This window comes from Hyla sarda, chromosome 8, assembly GCF_029499605.1.
Source record: "Hyla sarda isolate aHylSar1 chromosome 8, aHylSar1.hap1, whole genome shotgun sequence".
Taxonomy (NCBI): Eukaryota; Metazoa; Chordata; class Amphibia; order Anura; family Hylidae; genus Hyla; species Hyla sarda.
Window position 1 is genome coordinate 98337756 of NC_079196.1, and position 27214 is coordinate 98364969.

Genomic DNA, 27214 nt, shown 5'->3' on the forward strand with positions numbered 1-27214 from the left:
GGTGGACATGGTCTGGAATTCTCCAGACCAGGTCTTCTGATTTTTTTGTTTTCCTAGTATAGGGACGTGTTAGTTTTTTATTCCTTTTTCTTTCCTGTTTTCAGGTGGGGACTCGGGGACTCCGGTTCCCTGTTTCCCCATTGCGAGTAAGGGGTCACAGACATTGCGTATATGCGCTATTCACCCCTCCTCGCCAACAGTCAGCGCCTGGGTTGGTACCTCATGGGTCCGGGTCCCCCTATTTCCTTGCTCGCGCATAGCAGCCAGGGGTGATGCAGGTAACTAAAGCTGACTGAAGACTTCACTGAAGACTCCATTAGGTAAGTTCTTCTGACTGAGGTAAGTACTTTCCTCCCTTTTCTCCTTGCAACCTCTGGAGAACCCCTGTTTTTGGCCCACCTTTCAGGTTATGGGGCTGGCTTATACAGGGGCTGGACTTTTATTCTGGGGAGCAGTGGCATCTCAGGGGGCATGCAATCTATGTTTTACATTGGGCACTTCACTGTATGTGTGTGTGTTTCTTGCAACTATGTCCACAGCGCCTCATATGCGGCTGTCAGCCGCAGCACTGGTACAGGCCGGGCGCTCTCAGTGCCGGCTTACTCTCACTTCTCCGGCAGTCTCTGCCGGCGTATAGGCCGCCCGCTCTATTTCCCCAAGCGCATATGCGGCTGACGTATGCGCTCAGGACAAGGAGCGGGCGCCATTACAGCTTCTTCTCGGCAGTCTATAGCTCCGCCCACAGGGCGGTCGGAGCTCTTCAGAGCTCTGCTGAGCCCACTTGCCCTGCCTGCTCCACTGCTCCCCCAGACCCCCTGGTACCCCCTGATGCCCTTTCGGTTCCGGTGGATTCCGCCGCTCCACCAGCCTGGGTTTTTTCCCTGACCCAGTATATGGCTGACTTGACCCAAGTCACCCGTTCGGTGGCTGAGGCCTCCCGGGAATTGGTGTCCGCCTTGTGGGGGTCTTCCTTGCGCAGGGCCTCTGAGAGGGCCCGCTCCTCGTCTCCACATACTAGGGGTGCCTCGTCTGACTCTTCCATTGAGTCTTCAGATAGACGTGGGCGTTCCCCTCGTGGGTCCCGCCCCCCCTGTCATCTGGGCACAAACGTCGCTCCTCCGCAGGACATTCTCGGAGTCACCGCTCTGCCACGCCAGAGCCGCGTACCCGGTCAGGGTCTTTATCCCCCCCCCCCCTCCTCCAGGACTGCCTCTATTCGTTCAGATTCTCCTGGTGAACTGGCAGACGAGGCTTCCGAGCCGGCATCTGACTCAGAGGACCGCTCGGATTCAGTTGAAACGGTGAATTCATTGGTGGCAGCCATAAGAGACACCTTTCACTTAGAGGACCCAGGATCTTCAGATGTCACTCCAGGAGTATCCTTTCATCGTGCTAAGCCAGCACCTCAAAGGTTCAGCTCTCACGCTGACTTTGACGACATTCTGGAATCTGCATGGAAACATCTAGACAATAGGTTCCCGGGAATCAAGACGATTCAAGAATGTTATCCATTTGACAAGGACTTTGTCACTAAGGTGGTTTCCCCTCCCTCAGTGGATCCACCAATCTCCCGGATCTCTAAGGCGACTACACTGCCACTGGCAGATGCTGCTGCCTTCAAGGATTCCACAGACAAGAAGGTAGAATCCTTAGCAAAGTTTGCCTCTGAAGCAGCTGGCTCTTCTCTTCTTCCCATCTTAGCCTCTACATGGGTGTCCAAGGCCCTGTCGGAGTGGTGCCAAAAGCTCCATCAGGATATCTTAGCGGGATCCCACCCAGAGGATCTATCTGCTCTGGCTCTCCAATGCTCTAAAGCTGGGGACTTCCTGTGCGCAGCTTCCATGCAGTCAGCCCGTTGTTCTGCCTTTGCTGTGGGTCACCTAGCGGCTCTCCGCCGCTCTATGTGGCTTAAAGCTTGGAATGCGGATGCCGCTTCCAAAAGGTCTCTCACTGAGCTTCCTTATACGGGTGGCCGTCTTTTTGGCAAGCGCCTTGATGAGATTATCTCTGAGGCGACGGGAGGTAAGAGTTCCTTGTTGCCTCACAATAAGTCTCGCCCTACTTCCCAAAGGAAGTCCTCTTCCTTTCGGTCCTTTCGGACCTTTGGCTCCAGCAAAGGGTCAGGCCAGGCGCCTTCGCGGGACAAGAAGGCTCCCACGTTTCGGGCGCGCCCGTCTTGGAAGTCGGACTCCAACCGGTCCGTGCCGTTTTTCGCCCAAATCAGGCAACCGCAAACCCACTTCTGCATGAAGTGAGGCCTCCACCCTTAGTTTTTGCTCGGGTGGGAGGTCGTCTCTTACTTTTTCGAGACCTCTGGACCTCACACATTCAGGACTCTTGGGTCAGGGACGTGGTGTCCATCGGTTACCGAATCGAATTCGCCTCCCTTCCGAGGGATCGCTTTTTTCGATCCCGGGCCCCCTGGTCTCCTTCTCTGGCGAAGCAATTTCGAGAGGCTCTCCAGTCTCTGCTTCTCCAGGGGGTTATAGTTCCCGTTCCTCCAGGGGAATGGTTTCGGGGTTTCTATTCCAATCTTTTTGGTTCTGTGCGACCAATCCTAGACCTCAAGCGTCTCAACCGTCATCTTCTTATCCGCCACTTCCGAATGGAATCTCTCCGTTTGGTGGTGGCGTCCCTGGAACAAGGGGAGTTCTTTCATCGGTGGACATTAAGGATGCCTACCTCCATGTGCCAATATTTCCTGGCCATCATCGGTACCTCCGCTTTGCGGTTCCGGAGGGGCATTTACAATTCGTAGCCCTCCCCTTTTTGGTCTGGCCATGGCTCCTCGGGTCTTTACCAAGATTCTTGCGCCAGTGATGGGCCTGTTACGGTCGAGGGGAGTCTCGGTGATACCCTACCTGGACGACCTTCTCATAAAAGGCTCCAACCAGAGCCCAGATTGTGGACGTCACTCTCCACACTCTGGATCGCTTCGGGTGGATGGTCAACCGGGACAAGTCAGTCCTCTGTTCTACCCAGTCTCTAACCTCTTGGGACTTCGCTTCGAGACGGCCTCTGCCCGAATTTGCCTCCCGCCGGACAAACGTCTGGCGCTTCTGTCGGGGGTCCGCTCCCTTCGGACCCAGGTCTCAGTCCCCATCCGCACTTGTATGGAAGTCCTGGGTCAGATGGTGGCAACTATGGAGGCCGTACCCTTTGCCCAGTTTCATTACCGCCCCCTTCAACTGGCGCTTCTCTCTCGATGGGACAGGTCTCCTCTGTCCCTCGATCATCAGATTGTTCTCCCTCGCAGGGTCCGTCAGTCTCTGCTCTGATGGCTCCGCTCCCCCTTCTTCTCCAAGGGCGGTCATTTCTTCCCCCTCATTGGCAGGTAGTTACAACGGATGCCAGCATGTCGGGCTCGGGCGGCGTGTTCAGGGATTGGACAGTTCAGGGACTCTGGTCTCCCCGAGAGACCCTTCTTCCGATAAACATATTGAAATTACGGGCGATTCTTCTTTGTCTTCTTCATTGGGAGTCACGGCTTCAGTCCCATCCTGTCCGCGTCCAGTCGGACAACGCCACGGCCGTGGCGTACATAAATCGACAAGGTGACCAAGATTCTCATCTGGGCGGAGAGCAAGTCCCGGGACCCTCAGGCTCTGGCCGTGGACGCCCTAGTGATTCCTTGGGCGGGGTTTGTCCTACCCTATCTGTTCCCTCCCCTTCCGCTCATTCCCGGGGTTCTGAGAAAGCTCAAAATAGAGGGCGTCCCCGCCATTCTGGTAGCTCCAGATTGGCCCCAAAGGTCATGGTACGCCGACGTAGTCAGGCTCCTGGACAACGCTCCACTGCGCCTTCCGCTCCGTCCAGACCTGCTCTCTCAGGGTCCTCTTTTCCACCCCAATTTACAGTCGCTGCATTTGACGGTGTGGCGGTTGAGACCGCGGTTTTGAGGGCCCGCGGGTTCTCTTCCCAAGTCATTCACACCATGCTCAGGGCTCGTAAGCCCTCCTCCGCAAGAATTTACCACCGTACTTGGCGGTCTTATTTTCGTTGGTGTGAAGCTCAGGATTTATTACCTGTAACCTTCTCGGTTCCCCGTCTTCTCTCCTTTTTGCAGTTGGGTTTGGAACTGGGGTTGTCTCTCAGTTCCCTTAAAGGTCAGGTTTCGGCCCTTGTTATTCTTTTCCGGCAGCCCCTGGCTTCTGATTCTGCTGTCCGGACCTTCCTTCAAGGAGTGGCGCATGCTGTTCCTCCTTATCGGTCACCCTCTCCCCCTTGGGACTTGAATTTGGTTCTGAGTGCCCTCCAGGGTGCACCCTTTGAGCCCCTTAGAGAGGTGTCTCTCCGCCTCCTTTCTTGGAAAGTGGCGTTTCTTGTGGCTATCACCTCCATCCGGAGGTTGTCTGAATTGGCAGCTCCCTCCTGCCTTTCTCCGTTTCTGGGGATCCACCAGGACAAGGTTGTTTTCCGGCCAGATCCTTCCTTTTTGCTTAAGGTGGTTTCGGCCTTTCATCTCAATGAGGACATTGTCCTCCCGTCTTTTTGTCCTGCTTCTTCTCATCCTAAGGAGCGCTTACTACACAAGCTGGATGTAGTTCGGCTGTTCGGTCTTATCTCTCCATCACTTCTTTGTTTCGTCAGTGTGATTCCTTTTTCGTCCTTACGGAAGGTCGTCGCAAGGGACAACCTGCTTCCAAGGCCACCATTTCTCGATGGATTTGGTCCGCCATTTCGGAAGCCTATCACTGTAAGGGAAAGATTCCTCCTTACATGGTTGTGGCTCATTCCACACGTTCTGTTGGGGCATCCTGGGCTCTCCAGAATAGAGCCTCAGCCTCGCAGATTTGCAAGGCGGCTACCTGGTCATCTTTGCACACTTTCTCGAGGTTTTACCAAGTTCATACTTTCGCATCGGCTGATGCTAGTCTGGGTCGTAAAGTGTTGCAGGCGGCAGTGGTTCGGCCGTCTGCCTGACTGTTTATCTGCCCACCCAAGGGACGGCTTTGGTACGTCCCACAGTCTGTGTCCCCCAATGGAGCCGATAGAGAAAAGGAGATTTTTGTTTACCTACCGTAAAATCTCTTTCTCGGAGGATCCATTGGGGGACACAGCTCCCACCCTTTTTGGGGTTTCCTTTGGTTCTCTGTCCGAGGGTGTGTTCAGTTATGTTTTTTCTTCTGATTCTCGGACAGTTTTGGGTTTTTTCTTTGACCTGTTGGTCTCCTCCTATTGCTTTGGAACTTAAACTGATTAGCTCAGGGCCTGAAGGCGGGTATATCCTGCTGGGAGGAGCCGACTATGGTAAAGTGTCACACCTCCTAGAGACAGCAGCATACACCCACGGTCTGTGTCCCCCAATGGATCCTCCGAGAAAGAGATTTTACGGTAGGTATACAAAAATCTCCTTTTTGCTTAGTGTCTTAAGGAGGTGCACACTGGTCTGGTGTTCTCCAGACCAGGTCTCATATTTTTAAATTTTTTAGGATTAGGGAATGTGTTAGTGCTTTATTCCTTTTTTATTTCTGTTTTCAGGTGGGGACTCAGGAACTACGGTTCACTGTTTCCCCATTGCGAGAGGTGGCAGGCATCTTGGATGTACTGTTAACCCCCTCTCGCCAACGGTCAGTGTTTGGGGTTGTACCTCATGGGTCCGGGTCCCCCTACCTCCCTGTTTGCCTCGCTATGAGCTTTGCTTGCTGCAGGTGAAAACGCTGACTGAAGACTACATTCTGAAGACTTCTTAAGGTAAGTTCTTCAGCATAGGTGAGTATGTTTATTTCCCTAGGTCTTGCAACAGTTTGAGATCCTCTGTTTTTTGGACCTTTCTTATTTAAGCTGGGGCTGGCTGTGGAATTCTTCCCTGCAGGGGGATTCTCTCTTATTATGGGAGAGCAGTTGTGACAAGGGGCAGTGTGTTCACAGTAAGGGGCACTTTATTTGACCTTTGTGTTACTGTATGCGCTGTAGGCTTCTCTCTGCGGGCGGGTGCGCCTTTTACTTTCACTTTCGGCAGCCGCGGTTGCCGACGGCACTTCGCCTGCTCCGTTCCCCGGGCGCATAGGAGCTCCCTAAGGCGGCGCGTGTGCTCTGGGTTCGGAGCGGGCGCCATTTCTAAACTCCGCTGTAATTCTTCGCTGGCCCGCTTGACGTTGGCTCCGTCCACCAGGGTGCATAAGTGTTTCAGCAGCGCGAAATAGCCGCCAATCAGCGCCGTGCGCGCGTTTGGGGCTGTGCAGGCGCCAATCACAGCGTTCTGCCTCTGACCCGGCCTCTTCCTCCTATTGAGCTGCGTCTCTTCTCTCTCCTCACAGCCACAGTGTGGAGTTCTCCTCACAGCAGCTGACTTGGGACAAAGACTTGGGTGAGACTGTTAATTTTTTAGCTATGTCCATGCCCAGAACTGTTCCTCCCTCAAAGCAGATATCGGGAACATTAGTTACCCATTACGCTTGTAGAATTTGCTCTGCAAAAATGCCAGGTTCTGCTGAACCCACTGCCTGCTCCACTGCTCCCCCAGACCCCCCTGCTATTTCTAACCCAGGTGCACCTTCAGACCCAGTGGGTTCGGCCGCCCCTCCAGCCTGGGTTTCCTCCCTCTCCCAGTCTATATCCGACTTGGCACAGGTCTCCCGTTCTGTGGTGACTGCCTTGGAGAGGTCTACCCTTCACCGGCCCTCTAGAAGGTCCCGTTCCCCTTCTCCCTATGCTTCACATAAGTGTAATAGGGGTGTCTCCTCTGACTCATCCCCTGAGTCTTCTGGCAGACACGGGCGTTCCTCTCACAGGTCTCGCCCGACTGTTTCTTCAGGCCACACGCGTCACTTCCAGAGGACGTTCCCGGGGTCACCGCTCTGGCTCTCCTGAGCCATGTATCAGGTCAGATTCTTCCCCTTCTAGGGCCACCTCCACTTGTTCGCACTCTCCTGGAGAGCTGGCGAACAAGGTTTCCATTTCGGCTCCTGACTCAGAGGACCGTTCGGATTCTGTGGATACGGTGAACTCATTGGTTATGACCATAAGAGACACCTTTAACCTAGAGGGCCCATGAACTTCGGACGCAGTTCCAGAAGTATCCTTTCATCGTGCCCGACCGGCACCCAAAGTGTTCAGCTCTCACGCTGAATTTGATGCCATTCTAGAATCTGCCTGGAAGCACCCTGAGAAGAAGTTTCAGGGACTGAAGAAAGTTCAAGTGCGATATCCTTTCGCCAAGGACCTTGTCTCCAAATTTAATTCCTCTCCGTCGGTGGATCCTCCGGTTTCCCGCCTCTCTAAAGCTACCACTTTGCCGCTGGCGGATGCAGCTGCCTTCAAGGATCCGGCAGACAAAAAGGTTGAATCCTTGGTGAAGTATGCCTTTGAAGCAGCGGGTGCCTCCCTGCTTCCTGCCTTCGCCTCCACCTGGGTGTCTAAGGCCCTTTCGGTTTGGCTTTCCCAGCTCCGTCAGGGCATTCTTTCGGGATCTCCCCTGGAAGAACTGTCTGCTCTGGCCCTCCAATGTTCCAAAGCTGGGGACTATGTGTGTTCTGCTTCCTTGCACTCAGCTCACTGCACTGCCTTTGCCACCGGTAATCTAGTGGCCCTCCGTCGTTCCATTTGGCTTAAAACATGGAACGCGGATGCTGCTTCTACAAAGTCTCTCACCGAGATCCCTTTTGCCGGTTCCCGTCTTTTCGGCAAACGCCTGGATGAGATTATCTCTGAGGCGTCAAAACAAGTCTAACGTTTCTTTCCGCAGGAAGTCTCTTTCCTTTCGCACGTCTGGCCCCTCTAAAGGGCCCAGCCAGGCACCTTCACGTGACAGGAAGGCCCCCTTTTTCATGGCGCGTCCTTCTTGAAAGTCGGACACCAACTGTTCCGAACGTTTTGTGGCCAAATCGGGCAACCGCAAACCCACTTCTGCATGAAGGGACGCCCCCACCCGCAGCTTTTTCTCGGGTGGGAGGTCGCCTCTTGCTCTTTCGAGACGTTTGGACCACGCACATTCAGGACTCCTGGGTCAGGGACGTGGTGTCCAACGAATACCAGATAGAATTTGCCTCCTTCCGGGGCTATCGTTTTTTTCAGTCCCGTGCTCCCCAATCTCCCTCGCTTGCGAGGAAATTTCGGGAGGCTCTTCAGTCCCTTCTCAACCATGGTGTCATTGTCCCGGTTCCTCTAAGGGAACGCTTTCGGGGTTTCTATTCCAATCTTTTCTTGGTTCCCAAGAAAAACGACAAATCCTGGATCTCAAACGTCTCAACCAACATCTTCTTCTCCGCCATTTCCGAATGGAATCACTCCGTTCGGTGGTGGCGTCCATGGATCAAGGGGAGTTTCTTTCCTCTGTGGACATCAAGGATGCCTACCTCCACGTTCAAATTTTTCCCGGACACCAGCGGTATCTCTGCTTTGCGGTTCCGGAAGGTCATTATCAATTTGTGGCTCTCCCCTTCGGTCTGGCCACAGCGCCACGAGTTTTTACCAAGATTCTGGTGCCTGTGGTAGCCCTGTTACGGTCAAGAAGGGTATCAGTGATACCCTACTTGGACGACCTCCTCATCAAGGCCTCCTCCAGAGTCCAGGCTCTGGAGAGTGTGAGCCTCACTCCTCAGACCTTATGTCTCTTCGGGTGGATGGTCAACCGAGACAAGTCAGTTCTCTCCCCCACCCAGTCTCTGATCTTCTTGGGGCTTCAGTTCGACTCGGCCTCGGCTCGGATTCGCCTCCCGCCAGACAAACGTCTAGCCCTCTTGTCGGGAGTCCGCTCCCTCCGGATACCATCCGTACTTGCATGGAAGTCCTGGGTCGAATGGTGGCAGCCATGGAGGCCGTACCCTTTGCCCAGTTTCATTACCGTCCTCTTCAACTGGCGATTCTTGCTTGGTGGGACAGGTCTCCTCTCTCGCTCGATCGCAAGATTGTTCTCCCTCTTCGGACCCGTTGGTCTCTGCGCTGGTGGCTCCGCTCCCCCCTTCTTCTTCAGGGGTGTTCGTTCCTTCCCCTCCACTGGCAAGTGGTCACGACAGATGCCAGTCTATCGGGCTGGGGGGGGGGGGTGTTTTCAGGGATCAGACGGTTCAGGGCCTCTGGCCTCCCCAAGAATCCCTTCCTTCCATAAACATCTTGGAACTGAGGGCGGTTTATCTTTGCCTGAGGGCCACCCTGTCCATGTCCAGTCGGACAACGCCACGGCTGTGGCGTACATCAACCGGCAGGCCGGCACTCGCAGCTCAGCAGCCGTGACAAAGATCCTCCTCTGGGCAGAACAAGTTGTTCCAGCCATTTCGGCAATCCACATTCCGGGAGTGCTCAACTGGGAAGCGGGTTTCCTCAGTCGGTCCTCGGCCGATCCCGGAGAGTGGTCCCTTCTGCCGGAGGTGTTCGCACAGATCTGCGACCTCTGGGGGACCCCAGACGTGGATCTCTTCGCGTCTCGACACAACTGGAAAATTCCAACGTTTGTGTCGAAATCCTGGCTCTAGCCGTGGTTGCCCTAGTAATTCCGTGGTCGAGCTTTGTCCTCCCCTACCTGTTCCCTCCTCTCCCCCTGCTTCCCAGGGTTCTGAGGAAGATCAAGGCGGAAGGAGTCCCAGCCATTCTGGTGGCTCCAGACTGGCCTCAAAAGGCATGGTACGCCGAGGTGGTCTGGCTTCTGGACGACGTTCCATTCCGTCTTCCTCTTCATCCAGACCTTCTGTCACAGGGTCCCCTTTACCACCCCAATTTACAGTCGCTGCATTTGACGGCGTGGCGGTTGAGACCGCGGTTCTAAGGGCCCGCGGCTTCTCTTCCCAGGTTATTCGCACCATGCTCAGGGCTCACAAGCGTTCCTCTGCGAAGATTTACCATCGTACTTGGCGGGCTTACTTTCGTTGGTGCAAAGCTAAGACCTTTTCTCCAGTTACCTTCTCCGTTCCCCGTCTCCTCTCCTTTTTGTAGTTGGGGTTGGAACAAGGGCTGGCTCTCAGCTCCCTTAAGGGTCAGGTTTCGGCCCTTTCCATTCTCTTTCAGCATCCTCTGGCTTCCAATTCGCATGTCTGGACCTTTCTGCAGGGTGTGGCACACGCTGTACCCCCTTACCGGACTCCTTCTCCCCCTTGGGATTTGAACTTAGTTCTAGGCGCTCTCCAAGACGCACCTTTTGAACCTCTTAGGGAGGTTCCCCTTCGCCTCCTATCCTGGAAAGTGGCTTTTCTTAGCCATTACTTCCATTAGGAGAGTATCTGAACTGGCAGCTCTCTCCTGCCGTTCTCCTTTCCTGATAGTTCATCAGGACAAGGTTGTTTTCCGGCCAGATCCGTCCTTCTTACCTAAGGTTGTTTCGGTTTTTCATCCTAACGAGGACATAGTCCTCCCGTCCTTTTGTCCCGCTCCTTCTCATCCCAGGGAGCGCTTACTTCACAAATTGGATGTGGTACGAGCTGTTCGGACTTATCTTTCTGTCACCTCTTCCTTTCGTCAGTGCGATTCTTTTTTTTCGTCCTTACGGAAGGTCGTCGAACGGGACAGCCTTCTTCCAAGGCCACCATTTTTCGGTGGATCGGATGTGCTATTTCGGAAGCTTACCGTTGCAAGGGGAAGATTCCACCATTCAGGGTCCTGGCTCATTCCACCCGATCTGTGGGAGCATCCTGGGCTCTTCGAAACAAGGCCTCGGCCTTGCAGATCTGCAAAGCGGCCACCTGGTCGTCCTTGCACACTTTTTCGAGATTCTACCAGGTTCATACTTTCGCATCGGCTGATGCTAGTCTGGGCCATCAAAGTGTTGCAGGCGGCGGTGGTACAGCCGACTGCCTGACCTTTTTTCTCTGCCCACCCAAGGGACGGCTTTGGTACGTCCCAAGGTTCTGTGTCCCCCAATGGAGCCGATAGAGAAAAGGAGATTTTTTAGACTTACCGTAAAATCTCTTTCTCAAAGGATCCATTGGGGGACACAGCTCCCACCCTTTTCTGGTGTTCCTTTTCGGTTATCTGTCCGAGGGTGTGTTCAGTTAATTTTTTCTGGTTCTCGGACAGTTCATGTTTTTTTCCTTTGACTTATCGGTCTCCTCCTATTGCTCTGGGACTAAAACTGAATTGCTCAGTTGCCTGGAGGCAGGTATATCCTGCTGGGAGGAGCCGACTTTTTGGTTACCATAGTGTCAGGCCTCCTAGAGACAGCAGCATATACCCAAGGTTCTGTGTCCCCCAATGGATCCTTCGAGAAAGAGATTTTACGGTAAGTCTAAAAAATCTCCTTATTTTATTATATTTATTTTATCTATATATTTATTTTATTAGTGTTACTGTTAAGTCTGCGCAAGGGCCCTGTGCTAGATCTCTACTTATTTATGCATATACCTATAATAAATTGTTATAAGCACTTTTAGTTATAGATATTATTTTTTGTTAAAGGGGTTATCCACCATAAGGGGATTTTAGTATGTACCTGCCAGACAGTAACGGACATGTTTAGGAAGGGGGCTAAATGGCTATGCTGTGAGATTACCATAACACTGTGTCTTGGGGCTAAATGGCTATGCTGTGAGATTACCATAACACTGTGGCTAGCTTTTTGTGAAATTGTATTTCCTGTTTGAATTTCCTTCTTTTCCTACAAATCCCATAATTCCATTTTCCTCCCTCCTACACATCAGCCACCCCACCCATTGAAACATAAGTGAGCTGCATCCATTCAAAAGACCTGTGGTTTTCAATCAGGGTGCCTACAGCTGTTACATTAATTGCAGATTGATCTCTCTCCCACCAAGCGATCGCTCCACCCATTGAAGCAGACAGGCTCCCTGTCATCAGCTTACTAGTGAGGTCAGGTCTCTGCCGCATTGCAACCTGGGAAAAATCTGAGACAACATTCATTTTGTATGCTGTTAAAAATAAATATAGGGGTGAAAATCACAGAAGAATTGTGAGAAAACCGTCACACACAGGTGCAGACAATATATTTTGAACTACACTAACTTTACAGCCCCTGTAGCAACGTCATGAGCAGTTCTGGTCCCCGCCGTGCGCCGGGCGGGGATCGGACCGGGATGCCTGCTGAAATCATTCAGCAGGCATCCCGTGCAAATGCCCAGGAGGGTCATTAGACCCCCCCATGTCGGCGATCGTCGCAAATCGCATGTGAATTCACAAATGCGATTTGCGGCTATTCCGGCGATGTGGGTCACGTGTGACCCACTGACCCGGAGATACAAGGTGATCGGGGGTGTATGATACACCCCCTATCACCCACTGTATCTATGGGGAGGTGGTGATTTCGCCGATCGTCCAGCCAACAGCAGCCGGCAGGAGAGGAGTTAACAGCATCCTCCTGCAGCTCCTGTGGCTGGCTGGGTTCAGTAAGCGGTCAGAGCTGCTGGAGGAAGCCGGGGACCCCCCCCCCCCCTCTGCCGAGATCGGAGCCCCCAGAGAAGAAAAGAAGCCCCCCATAGATCAGGGAAAGCATACAGCCCAGGGAAAGGTAGGGTAAAAAGTTAAAAATAAAGTTAAAAAAAGTTAAAAAAAAATCCCCAACCCCCTAATAGGTCCCCAAGGGTCTTCTGCAGTTTTTCAGTGTGACCCGGGCCCTATTAGGGGTTCAGGGTGCTGCATTAGCCCCCCCATTTTTTTTTTTGGCTGCAGCATTTACCCCCCCCCCCCATATAACGGTGTGTGATTTCTAATCACACATCGTTATATACAGTATACATCAAGCACACACACAGTACATAACTCCCCCCGTGCGGAAAAACCAGAGAGGCCTCCCTCTAAATTTTGTTAAGACACCTATTCCCAAGGGTGAGTCCCGTACCCTTGCCCATGAAAACCTGTTGTTGGTCAAGTATAAGGATAAGAGGGATGTCCTAATGCTGACCACTATTCATGGCAAAGGCAGCTCACCTGTCCCTGTGCGAGGTACCACAACACCGGTCCTCAAGCCCGATTGTATTCTGGACTACAATCGGTATATGGGGGGAGTTGATCTTTCTGATCAAGTCCTCAAGCCATATAACGCCATGCGGAAAACACGGGTATGGTACAAGAAAGTTGCGGTCTACATGGTACAGGTTGCCATGTACAACTCTTTTGTACTGTCCCAATATGCTGGCAACACAGGGACATTCCTCCAGTTCCAAGAAGAAGTCCTAACGGTCCTGATCTTTGGCGACCGGGAAAGAGCAGCCCGGACTTCCCCAGGAACTGAAGTAATAGGTGCCAGGATCGTCCCAGGCCAACACTTTCCAGGTGAGGTCCCCCACACTGGAAAGAAGGAACGAGCCCAGAAAAGATGCAGAGTGTGTTACAAGAGGGGGATTCGGAAGGACACCACCACTCAATGTGACACTTGCCCAGATAATCCGGGCCTCTGCATTAAGGATTGCTTCAGGGAGTATCACACTTCCATGGAGTTCTAAATTTTCCCTCTTCATTTTAATTTTCCACAATTTGACCCAAATGTACCAAGTCCAGAGTACATTTCAAGTTTTAACCCCATAAAACCACTAAATTGCCCCAAAAAATATTTAATCCCAAAAAAAAAATAAAAAAATAAGACCTCTGGGGGTATTTTTATTTTTTTTTATAAAAAATGGGTCATGGGTCACTATCATCGGGGACTTTTTATGTTGCCTCAAATGCGCAGCGCTCTCTCTCCACCTGAGCGGGGTGCGCATTTGAGGCAACAAGTTAGGGACGGCCACACGTATCACATTCCAGAATGATGATTCAGAGCATAGGGTTTGGGGCAGGCATATTTTTTTATTTTGGCTATGCTCTGGGTCATCATTCTGGGAACATAATCTGTTTTATAATTTTATGTCCCACTGTACCCCATTTTAGTTACTTAGTGTACCCCATTGATTTACCCCAAGTAATGCCTCTTGAGGGGGGGTCCCACTGTTCTGGCTCCATAGGAGAAAGCCAAAGCTCAAGGACCCTGACTGATCTCCGGCACCTCTGAGATCGGTGTGCATGCTGTTTACGCCCAGACATGAGGTATGTCCTTACTCCAAAGAAATGTATTTACACATTTACAATGACATTTTCTCCTTTTACCACTTGTGAAAATGAAAAATTTGGGGTAACCCCAGCATTTTAGTGTAAAAAAATCTAATTTTTCATTTTCACATCCCACTTCATGAACATTTATCAAACACCTGTGGGGTGTTAAGGCTCTATGTACCCCTTGTTATGTTCCTTGAGGGGTGCAGTTTCCAAAATAGTATGCCATGTGTTTTTTTTTGCTGTCCTGGCACCATAGGGGCTTCCTAAATGCGACATGCCCCCCCCATTTCAGCAAAATTTGCAAATGTGACTCCTTTTCTTCTGAGCATTGTAGCGCTCCCGTAGTGCATTTGACGTCCACTTATGGGGTACTTCCATACTCAGAAGAGATGGGGTTACACATTTTGGGGGGGTATTTTCTGCTATTAACCCTTGGAAAAATTTGAAATGTTGGTGGAAACACACATTTTAGAGAAAAAATTTTTTTTTTTATACATATGCAAAAGTCGTGAAACCCCTGTGGGGTATTAAGGCTCACTTAATTCCTTTTTACGTTCCTCAAGGGGTCTAGTTTCCAAAATGGTATGCCATGTGGTTTTTGTTTGCTGTTCTGGCCCCATAGGGGCTTCCTAAATGCGACATGCCCCCCAAAAACCATTTCTGAAAAACGGACTCTCCAAAATCCCCTTGTCGCTTCTGAGCCCTCTACTGTGCCCGCCAAACACTTTACATAGACATATGAGGTATGTGCTTACTCGAGAGAAATTGGGCTACAAATACAAGTATACATTTTCTCCTTTTACCCCTTGTAAAAATTCAAAAATTGGGTCTACAAGAACATGCAAGTGTAAAAAATTAAGATTGTGAATTTTCTCCTTCACTTTGCTGCTATTCCTGTGAAACACCTAAAGGGTTAAAACGCTGACTGAATGTAATTTTGAATACTTTGGGGGATGCAGTTTTTATAATGGGGTATTTCTAATATGAAGACCCTTCAAATCCACTTCAAACCTAAACTGGTCCCTGAAAAATTGTGAGTTTGAAAATTTTGTGAAAAATTGGAAAATTGCTGCTGAACTTTGAAGCCCTCTGGTGTCTTCCAAAAGTAAAAACTTGTTAATTTTATGATGCAAACATAAAGTAGACATATTGTAAATGTGAATAAAAAAATGTATTTGGAATATCCATTTTCCTTACAAGCAGAGAGCTTCAAAATTAGAAAAATGCAAAATTTTCAATTTTTTCATAAAATTTTGGGATTTTTCACCAAGAAATTATGCAAGTTACCACAAAAGATCCCATATACACACTTGAACATCAATTCTATACGCCAGTAATAAACTTTATTGAGAACATCATCAGATAAAAACAATTAAAAAGGGACAGTATAGCCAGACAAAAAAGGAGTTGGTAAGGTAGGTAACATATCATAAATTAGCATAAATGTATAAGTGCAAAACATGACATAGTTATTCCTATCTAAACAGTAGGGCCACCAGTACAACAAAATATAAGTTACACATAACAGTCATGTAGAAAGTGCACAGAAAACAATAGCTAAATAAGGAGGTCACTGAATAGATGGCCTCCAGCGAGTGGTCAGGAGGAAGGGGAAAAGCAAATGATAAGTGTGCAAATAGGAGCTCAAAAGAACTGCGGGATACCAATCAATGCCCGCCAATCTTGAGCACAAAAAGCAGCATTGCCATAAAGCTTCCCCACTCACAGAGCACAAGCTAGGAGACATAGACAGTGTACCTACCCACACAACACCAGCACCCCAACGTCGTTTCGCCGTTTGGCTTCCTCAGGGAATACTCCTCACACGGCTGATGCATCTGCGGCTGGAGTTCCAGTTCCCCACTGCTGTGCGAGGTGTGGAGTGAACCAGCGTGTCCTATGGTCCCTATACAGGGTGACAGGGATACAATCCACGGCTTCTCAGCTTCCCCCGCTCTTCCATGGTGGCGGATAAACTATCCATGGCTTGTAGGCCTCCCCTCCCTCCCACATGCGACAGAGGGGCACAGTAATCGCTTATCATCCCCTTTTCGCCAGCGCCTGGAAGTGTACTTGTTCAGCCAGACTGTTGTCTGCACGGTTTCCGCCGCAGTCGTTCTCCTATCTCAGGACTGCCGCTGGCATGGTCAGGTTCCCCGTACCTCACAGCTGGTGTATGAGGATGAGAATCTGGATGAAGGTCCCTGCAGTAACATGGGACTGATGCCAGTCAGCCAGCCTTTCGTCTGCTGGGTCTCCTACACCACCAGGTTGCCTGTTAGATCGGCCGCACTCCAGTACCCCACTTTCTGTGGGAGGGTTCAAAGGAGTGATCCTGTGCGTTCAGGAATCCTAGCCCAGTCAGCCAGACGGTTGTCTGCATGGTTTACTACTACGTCAGGTCAACTACCATACACTTCTCACACTGTGGATGGGAGTTCATGTAACCCACTACCAAGGTGTAGTTTCGAATAAGTCACTTCATGTTGCTCACTTGCGGTGTACAATGCACCACATACTGGTTCACAGGATTCTCTACTTTACCAAGTCCCTCTCTACATGCCTGCCGCTCTCACGGCTGTCGGCTGGTGACCCACTTTCAGTGTGTGGTTCTGGATGCGGGACCCGGTGTGGCCATGGTCACTATGCCATATAGCCAGACTGTGACTCTCCTTGTGGTGATGGGCGCGTGTGGGATCACAGGCGCGCTTTTAAAGTCCTGTGGCAATAACTTTGCCTCGGGGTAGTGCTGGTGGTTGTAGTGCTTGGGTGATGTCTATTGTCTTAGTCTGCTTGAAGACTAGATGCGTTTCGGACCTCCTGGGTCCGTCCTCAGTAGTCTAATTACATGGTTGCCCTCCTGGGTCTTATATACTATCCAAGAGGAAAAGGAAATGTATGGCAGAGAAGTCCAGGATTGGATCCACCCTAATTAGAAAAATAGGGATGGATCCAGAAGAAAAGAGGAGATGGGTACATGAAAGTGAGGAAGAAAGAGAAAAAGAAGAAAGAGTGGATCCAATCCTGGACTTCTCTGCCATGCATTTCCTTTTCCTCTTGGATAGTATATAAGACCCAGGAGGGCAACCATGTAATTAGACGAATGATAGGTTAGACCTATCTCCGTTCCTCTGACCTCTTCCAGCAATAACTCATAATATAAGTTTATAGCTTTCAATTGTCTGCTAAGATAACCCATAGGTGTAAGAAACTTAAAGTTTTATAATTTGGTTGAAATTAAATAAGTTTTATTTTTTCCTTACCTGTATCGGTGATGTCCCTTCCTGATCACATGATCACTGCTATGCACTATTTCACTAGCACAGTGCAATGATGTAAACGAGGCCGGAAGAAGCGCGTTATTGCGTGAAATCGCCGGCAGTCGCCTCTGAGCGCCCCACGCCAAGCACACCTGCCATGTCATACTCCTGAGATGTGCTTAACACACAGTACCTGGGCAGGATTACCTTTGTTGTATTATCTAGGGGTATGGCTGTGACACACCATTGGGTGCTGAGCCTGTCTTCCTTACTGGATTTTTTGATGTCTGCGGTCTCTTTTGTGTCCGCAGTCTTGGTATCCCACTACTGTCACGAGATAACTGTCTGTGTCCCTACATATGCTAAGGTCCCTCTGCATATGTAGAGACCACTTTTCCTTCTGTTGGTTGGTGTGCCTTTTGCCTTCCTGTGATCTTTGTTTCCACAGTTCTGTGGCGGTTGAGCACCTCTGTTCTGACATGGCGACTGATGGGGCGACACAGTCAGTTTAGCACCCCCCCCCCATGCCTCCAGCTATCTTCCTGGGTTCCTTTGTAGGGTGGCTCAGGCACCGGTTCTGTTGCCTTAGACACAACCGTGATGGCTCTGTTGGCATCCATCTGGTCCAGGGTTTCACCCCGTTGGGGTGTCCCTCTCTACACAGTTGGTTGCTGTGTGTGTGCACTTCTTACTTCATTTGTAGTCATGACTTTGCATCCTTGCCCAGCACCAGTGTCCAGGATTCTGATCTCTCTGGGGACACGCATTGGCTCCTCCGTACCTCAATATGTTGTTGCAGAATTCCTGGGGGCTACGTCCACCCAGTACTTTGTCCCATTGCCATAGGGTGGCATTTCCCTGCTCCTACAGTGCCTGGCGCACTTTGACAATCCCCTTTCCTCAGGGGGCATGGGGATCAGGGAGATTGACATGGTCAGTGCCTTAGTTTCATCTCAACCACGCCTTGTTTTTTCCCCTTCGCTAGGGGGACTATTTCACTGGGCACATTCTACTGCCAATATGGAGCCATCTCTCTTTTCCCACGATATAGTTGGGGTATCTGGCTGGGTCCTTGTGGTGTGTGCTTTTTTATTATTTAGTTATTTATTTATTTTTGCTGGAGCATTCAGAAGAGACTTTCGCGGTCTATTCTTGTGTGCTTACTGCCCATTATCTCAGCCTGGCTCTCTTCCTGTTTCTTGGTTATCTGCTGCTGCTCAGGCAGCCTTGGCACTCTCCTCTGTTGGAGGAGTTTATGCAATCATGTATGGCTCGAGGACATCCTGTCTAGCCACCGTCTGTTGTTTGGGCCCTGCCATTGCTCTTCTCCTTCCTCGGCGCAATCTCCAAGAAAGGGTGTGTTCATCCTTCCCTTTGACAGTGTTAGTTGTATTGCACTGACACCACAGTCTTCTGGCATAACCTTCCTGTGCCCAGAACCTGGGAGTCCCAGCTAGGTTCCCTTTTGTTTCCCCCTTCGTTCCCATCCTGACGGGATGTTACTTCGGAGTGCTCTGGACCGCTGGAGTCCAGGACCAGTTAGTCTCCTTGTCTCAGACACTGTCCTAGGATGCTGCGGTATGCCTTATTTTCTAGGTCGGTCCTCCTGGTTCTTTGGGACTTAGTGATGGTTGAGGTCTCGGGCATGTGTAGCAATCCTGCCCAGACTTCTTCACGATCCCTTTTGTGGGGCGGTCTTTCTGTACCGCACTTTTTCTTGTCTCGACACGGAAGTTTGTCACCCAGAGCGTTTTGCGGACGTTGGGTTTACTTACCCTTCCGGTATAAGTCTTCCAGGAGTCTCAGGAGCCTGCAATTCCCATATCGGTGCCCCCTTTTCAGGGCGTTCTGCTCCTTTTTTGGCAGTTATTACGTTCCATCTTCTCCATTGGGGTCCATGTCCTCTCGAGATGGAGAGTGGTCCGGTCATCCGGATTACACCAGTCGAGCTAATTTCAACTCAAAACAGGAAATACAAGTTCACAAAAAGCTAGCCACAGTGTTATGGTAATCTCACAACATAGCCATTTAGCCCCAAGACAACCGCAGATACTTCCTAAGCATGTCCATTACTGTCTGGCAGGTATGTACTAAAATCACCTTATGGTGGATAACCCCTTTAAAGTCCCATGCAGATCAATGGGAAATGTATGTTCCCACATAACTTTTGTACGGCTGGAGATATTTCAACAATACCTGGTACACATATTACTTATATGTCAAATAAAAAGATATAATTAAATTAACCCTTACCTACACACTTATATAAAAGATAGGTTTTTGTTTCAAGTCCCATGCAAGTACATGGGACTTCCAGTACCTTACTCCACAAGCTCCGCTCTGCATCTTCTGGTGAATGTGTCAATCCAGCTAGCAAGCCACACCCCATCTCACAGACGCCCACATTTTAAGCCCCACCCCTTTTATCTACCCTTTTTGTGCATCGGTCTGGCTTGCAAATCACACCCAGTCCCACAAAGCCAGGTCCTCTTCTATTTTCAGCTTACAATATCTTCATCACAAATCAGTCCCACCTGACGACAATATATGAGGACGGGATATGAATTCAAAAGCTTCCTCCTTTGTTGATTTTCCTCCCCAACAAGGATTAGGAATGAAAAACCAGGCAACGCCGGGTATTCAGCTAGTGCTAAATAAATCTCACCACACTCCGTTTCTGTGTACCAAATGTCTCCTGGTGCTTTTGTCTAATGTAATATAAATGTTGGTTTGTTCATATACTGGTGTTTTGTGTATCTGTGATCTAATATAAGTCTAACAGTCTGCTTTCTTTATTATCTGCAGATCTTTCATTCAATTCAAACAACAGGATCAGAATTGCTTAAAATAATTGAAAAATATCATCAAGCGCTCAATGGTATGTATTGGCAATTTACATAAATATATCGATTTACCATGTATTTATAATGGCTTTATTATTGTTTTAATGCAGAGATGTCATCTGTATATATTTTATACGCACATGGATGCAACTATATTACTTTAAAGGGGTACTCCTTCCCATGACATCTTATCCAGTATCCAAAGGATAGGGAATAAGATGTCTGATCCCGGGGGAGGGCAGCCACTTGAACCCTCCACGATCTCCGGGCGGCACCCTGGTGTTTGGAACATTTTTGTTCAGAAAGCTAGGTTCGGGTGGCCGTGGTCGCAACGTCACGCCACGACCTCTCTCAGAGATCACGGGGGTCCCAGTGGCCGCACTGAGTACCCCTTTTAAAGCTCAGAAAACTTTAATACGGTCTTTCTTTTTCTAGCTTTGTCCTTGGAAGAAAATGATTTTGGTTTGCACTTGAAAGTACATGCCCAACAAAACAGTACCCGAGCTGGAAAAATGATGAAAGTCACTGGTGATGCTTTGTGCTCATCTGCTGGCCAGAGGTATACTATTTTTTTTATTTATTTACTATTTTAGAATACTTTAGATCAGTGGTACTCAACAGGTGGACCACGGTCCAGATCTAAACCGCAGCTACCAATTGTCTGGACCTCCAGACTGTTCTGGGAACAAGCAAGAAAAGGCAAATTCTCTCCCTGCATTAATCTCTCCCCGTCTTTTGTTTTGAATGAGATTGTGCTGCACCATTCACACAATGGAATGTCCGCAGCAGACATTCTGCCACGGAAATTAAGGACCCCAAACTCCTCCGACAGAATTTACATGTTTATTATTTCCGCTGAATTCGCTCAAAAAAATGCATTTCCTCTATGGAGATGGCAAATGGTGCATTTCCAAGCGCTCCTAGTGCCGGCTTGTTTTGCTGGTGCCTGCTACAGATGGAGTCTCTGGGCGGAGATTCTGTAGTGTGAATGATCCCTTATATTTAGGTGACCAGGATGCAGCATTATAATATTCAGGGAAACAGTGTGTGGCAGTATTATACAGTGGGGCAAAAAAGTATTTAGTCAGCCACAAATTGTGCACGTTCTCCCACTTATAAAGATGGGAGGCCTGTAATTTTCATCATGGGTATACCTCAACTATGAGAGACTTAATGAGAAAAAAAAATCTTTAAAATCACATTGTCTGATTTTAAAAGAATGTATTTGCAAATGATGGTGGAAAATATGTATTTGGTCAATAACAAAAGTTCATCTAAATACTTTGTTAAATATCCTTTGTTGGCAATGACAGAAGTCAAATGTTTTCTGTAAGTCTTCACAAGGTTTTCACACACTGTTGCTGGTATTTTGGCCCATTCCTCCATGCAGATCTCCTCTAGAGCAGTGATGTTTTGGGGCTGTCGCTGGGCAACACAGACTTTCAACTCCCTCCAAAGGTTTTTATGAAATGTTTCTTAAAAAGCCACTCCTTCGTTGCCCGGGCAGTGTGTTTGGGATCATTGTCATTCTGAAAGACCCAGCCACGTTTCATCTTCAATGCCCTTGCTGATGGAAGAAGCTTTTCACTCAAAATCTCATGATACATGGCCCCATTCATTCAATCCTTTACACAGTCGTCCTGGTCCCTTATCGTCCTGGTCCCTTATCATAAAAACAGCCTAAAGCATGATCTTTCCACCCCATGCTTCACAGTAGGTATGGTGTTTCTTTGGGTGCAACTCAGCATTCTTTCTCCTCTAAATACGACGAGTTGAGTTTTTACCAAAAAGTTCTATTTTGGTTTCATCTGACCATATGACATTCTCCCAATACTCTTCCGGATCATCCAAGTGCTCTCTAGCAAACTTCAGACGGGCCCGGACATATACTGGCTTAAGCAGGAGGACACGTCTGGCACTGCATGCTTTGAGTCCCTTGCAGTGTAATGTGGTACTGATGGTAGCCTTTGTTTCTTTGGTCCCAGCTCTCTGCAGGTTATTCACTAACCGTGTGGTTCTGGGATTTTTGCTCACCGTTCTTGTGATCATTTTGACACAAGGGGGTGAGATCTTGCTTGGAGCCCCAGATCGAGGGAGATTATCAGTGGTCTTGTATGTCTTCCATTTTCTAATAATTGCTCCCACAGTTGATTTCTTCACACCAAGCTGCTTGCTTATTGCAGATTCAATCTTCCCAGCTGGTACAGGTCTACAATTTTGTTTCTGGTGTCCTTTGATAGCTCTTTGGTCTTGGCCATAGTGGAGTTTGGAGTGTGACTGTTTGAGGTTTTGGACAGGTGGTGTCTTTTATACTGATAACAAGTTCAAACAGGTGCCATTAATACAGGTAATGAGTGGAGGACAGAGGAGACTCTTAAAGAAGAAGTTAAAGGTCTATAAGAGCCAGAAATCTTGCTTGTTTGTAGGTGACCAAATACTTAATTTCCACCATAATTTGCAAATAAATTCTTTAAAAAATCAGACAATGTGATTTTTATGTTTTTTCTCTCTCGTTATGTCTCTTATAGTTGAGGTATACCTATGATGAAAATTACAGGCCTCTCTCATCTTTTTAAGTGGGAGAACTTGCACAATTGGTGGCTGACTAAATACTTTTTTGCCCCACTGTACTTAGGTGACCAATGTGCAGCAGTAAAATACTCAGGGGAACAGGGTGTGACAGTATTATACTCTGAACACCAAAGAAAAATACCTTACACAGGCATGTGGAATTCCTATCGCCCGACGCCCAGGACATGCAGTTCTGGGCGCCGGGCAGGTGAATTTTTTGTAAGGGCTTCGGGCAAGCAGGACCGGACCTGACCAGCGTGCGGCGCTCTGCAGTCTGTATGGAGCGGGCTCCTGACTCCTGCCCGCTCCATACTCTGCAGCCCCTGGCTGTGGAAACTTGCGTCATCCGAAGCAGAGCAGGGGAGATGAGAAGCTGTCTCTCCCCTGCTCTGCCTTCTTTCTGCCATGCAGACGTGCGAGGGGGAGATGAGGCGGCGTGTATCGTCCATCCCCCCCCCCGACAGCGTGATCGCGAGGGGGCGATCCACTATGGAGGTAGTCGCAGGGCATACCTCTGTTCCTTGCTGTCCCATTGCTCTGTCATTGATAGAGCCTGGCTGGACCAGGCTCTATCAATGGATCACAGAGCACACAGATCAATAGAACTCTATTCATCTGTATGAGGAATCTAATGATTCCTCCTATAAGTCTAATAATGTGTAAAAAAAAAAAAAAAAAAAAAAAAAAACTTTAATAAAAGTTTAAAAAGCACACATTAACCCTTCCATGTTAAAAGTTCAAATCACCCCCTTTTCCTATATAAAAACATAATAAAAATAAACATATTTGGTATCGCTTCGTGCGTAATTGTACGACCTATTAAAATATAACATTATGTACAGTAAATGTAAAAACAAAATACCAAACCACAGAATTGCAATTTTTATAATATCCCAGAAAAAAAAGTTAAAAGGGGATTAACCTCTTCATCCCGAGTCCTTAAGGACGTGGGGCGTATGCATACGTCCGTGGGAATTCCGGTCCCCGCCGCTAGCCGATTGGGGACCGGACTGAGATGCCTGCTGAAATCATTCAGCAGACATCCCGGCACATCGCCCAGGGGGGTCCTGAGACCCCCATGTCGGCGATCGCAAAAAATCGCATGTCAATTCAGACATGCAATTTTCTGCTATTCCGGGCTGATCGGGTCTCTGGTGACCCGATCACCCAGAAAATAGGGATGATCGGAGCTGTCAGTGACAGCCCCGATCATCCTGAGGGCTAGGAGCAAGGTCGCAGTGCTGCGATTTCCTCCTATCCCCTTCCATTGGTCAGAACTGATTCTGACCAATGGCAGCGCAGGACAGTGGGTTGCTATGGCAACCCCCGTTCTGCCCACCCCTGGATGTCGTGGGGAATGTGAGTAGAAGATGGAGGCTGGTACCTGAAGGAGAAGATGCCTGGGGCCCCTGATCGTTGCTGGAGACAGGAGCAGGTAGGGAAACCACGTTTGGGGGGGGGGGGGGGGATAATGAAAGTGAAAGTAAAGCGATCTTTACTGTGGCAACCACTAGGAAGGCCAAACTGCAACTCCGAGCATGCCCAGACAGCCTTTGGAGGGTCACAGTTTGGAGACCACTGTTACAGTGGTGCCCAAACGGTAGCCCTCCAGATGTTGCCAAACTACAACTCTCAGCATGCCTAGACTGCCCAGGCATGCTGGGAGTTGTAGTTTTGTAACATCTGTCCCTTCAGATTTTGCAATTTTCATGAAATTTTTTAAAATTGCTGCTCTACTTTGAAGCCCTCTAATTTTTTCAAAAAGCAAAAATATGTCCATTTATAATGCCAACTTAAAGTGGACATATTGTATTTGTGAATAAAAATAAAATTTATTGGGAATATCCATTTTCCTTACAAGTATAGAGCTTCAAATTGAGTTATTAATTCGTAAAGAGACGGTGGTCAGAATTGCGAAAAAGGGCTCAGTCCTTAAGGTGAAACGGGCTGCGTCCTTAAGGGGTTAAAAAGTCAGATCAATACCAAAATGGTACCGATACAAAAAACTGATTATGGCGCAAAAAATTAGCCCTCATACAGCCTGGTATGCGGAAAAAAAATAAAGCTACGGGGTCAAAAAATGGCAATTAAAAAAATTCTAAAAAGTTCAGAATTTTTTTTAAATTAGTAAAACATGAGGTAAACTATAGAAATCTGGTATTGCTGTAATCAGGCCGGTCTAAAGTATGAAACTAACATGTTATCTCAACCACAAGATAAATGGCGTAGAAAAGAAAAACCACCAAATCTGCAAAATACTCTGTTACTATTTCACTTCACCTAATATATATTTTTTGGTTCAGAGAATGTTATTGAAAATGTTAAAGGTATCATTATAGTAGGTAGTTATGGCTATTATAGGGCGAGGAGGAAAAAAATTAGAGCATAAAAGCGAAAATTGGCCTGGACAAGTGGATCGTCATGAGGGTCAAGTAGATTTTGCTCCATTTTAGTCCCGTGGACAAGTAGTTTTTTTTATAAAATTTCCACACCCCTGCTTACATGTATGGAAGTAGTAGTGCACTCAAAACTTCTGTCACCGACGAGAAAAATAAATCGTGCACAGAGAGAACAATGGTAAAGTTTAAAATGTACAAACTTTATTCGAAAAAAGCATAAAATTACAATAAAAATTGAGTAGAAAATTAAGGCACCAGAATACAACAAACAATAGGTGGGAGAAGGTCCTGGAGATACTAGACATCATAAGACTAACATGGCATAGTATAAATTATAATAATGGCTGATGGGTCAAGCAAAGGCATGAACCATAGGAGGAACAGTTTTAAATAACACTGCCACGGTGGAGGTGCAAAGCACCATAAATGAACAATGGGATGTAAAGGAATATATAAGAGGTGCCAGACCTTACCTTTCACTTCAAATGCTTCCTCAGGGGGCGTGGAGGAAGCATTTGAAGCAAAACGATCATTGGGGTCTGGTGGGTAAGGTCTGGCACCTCTTATTTATTCCTTTTTTTTTTTTTATATATAACTTTTTTTATTAAAGAATTTTTCTTTAAAACAGATATTTGAGAATAAGAAAATAAAAGTACATAGAATAATAAACAGAGTCTTTACATATTAAAAAAGACCAGGTTACAATATGATAACCTAGATCCGGCTGTAAAGATGTTGTAAAGTCCAGATTATTTCAGGTCGGCTCTGTGAGTATCCGGGGAAGACCCCACATCAGAGACATGAAGCTTAGATAAAAGCCATTATCGAACAGATAATAAAGAATGAAGTGAGGATAATATGAAGTGCTATTAGAGCCTTAATATTCTGCTCAGACCTTCACCTGATGGCAGGCCTGAATAAGCAGACCCTTACTAAAAGTAGTTGAGTACGCCTACTTTAGATTTTAAACTGAAATTTCTGTTTAATAAACCACTTAGCACTCACAAGTAAAATCCTGCTGCAGTCTTTGTGAAGCCTTAGAAATGATTCCAATGAGTACAACTTGTGGTGGCTGAAGTTGTGTACAATGTGCTGGTTTGGTGCATCCTTGCTGTAAGATTAACCCCTTCAGGACGGAGCCCATTTTGGCCTTAAGGACCGGAGCGTTTTTTGCACATCTGACCACTGTCACTTTAAACATTAATAACTCTGGAATGCTTTTAGTTATCATTCTGATTCCGAGATAGTTTTTTCGTGACATATTCTACTTTAACATAGTGGTAAATTTTTGTCGATACTTGCATCCTTTCTTGGTGAAAAATCCGTAAATTTGATGAAAAATTTGAAAATTTTGCATTTTTCTAACTTTGAAGCTCTCTGCTTGTAAGGAAAATGGATATTCCGAATACATTTTTTTTTGGTTCACATATACAATATGTCTACTTTATGTTTGCATCATAAAATTGACGTGTTTTTACTTTTGGAAGACACCAGAGGGCTTCAACGGTCAGCAGCAAATTTCCGATTTTTCACAAAATTTTCAAACTCAGTATTTTTCAGGGACCAGTTCAGGTTTGAAGTGGATTTGAAGGGTCTTCATATTAGAAATACCCCATAAATGACCCCATTATAAAAACTACACCCCCAAAGTATTCAAAATGACATTCAGTCAGCGTTTTAACCCTTTAGGTGTTTCACACGAATAGCAGCAAAGTGAAGGAGAAAATTCACAATCTTCATTTTTTACACTCACATGTTCTTGTAGACCCAATTTTAGAATTTTTACAAGGGGTAAAAGGACACAATTTTTACTTGTATTTGTAGCCCAATTTCTCTCGAGTAAGGACATACCTCATATGTCTAGGTAAAGTGTTCGGCGGGCACAGTAGAGGGCTCAGAAGGGAAGGAGCGACAAGGGGATTTTGGAGAGAACGTTTTTCTGAAATGGTTTTTGGGGGGCATGTTACCTTTAGGAAGCCCTTATGGTGCCAGAACAGCAAAAAAAAAAACACATGGCATACCATTTTGGAAACTAGACCCCTCGGGGAATGTAACATGGGATAAAGTGAACCTTAATACCCCACAGGTGTTTCACGACTTTTGCAAATGTAAAAAAAAAATAAAAAATTTTACCTAAAATGCTTGTTTTCCCCAAAAAAATTTATTTTTAAAAAGGGTAATAGCAGAAAATACCCCTAAAAATTTGAAGCCCAATTTCTCCCGATTC

General features: G+C 47.8%; 1 protein-coding gene across 4 annotated transcripts in view; it reads left to right on the forward strand.

Annotated features, from left to right (window-relative positions):
* The window catches only part of ICA1L (islet cell autoantigen 1 like), a 118532-nt gene that overhangs the window by 24136 nt on the left and 67182 nt on the right, over nt 1–27214 (forward strand). For all 4 annotated transcript variants that reach the window (XM_056536192.1, XM_056536190.1, XM_056536188.1 and 1 more), the window contains 2 exons: nt 19980–20052; nt 20453–20576. In XM_056536192.1, coding sequence (XP_056392167.1) covers nt 19980–20052; nt 20453–20576 — 197 coding nt within the window. The remainder of the gene's footprint in view (nt 1–19979; nt 20053–20452; nt 20577–27214) is intronic.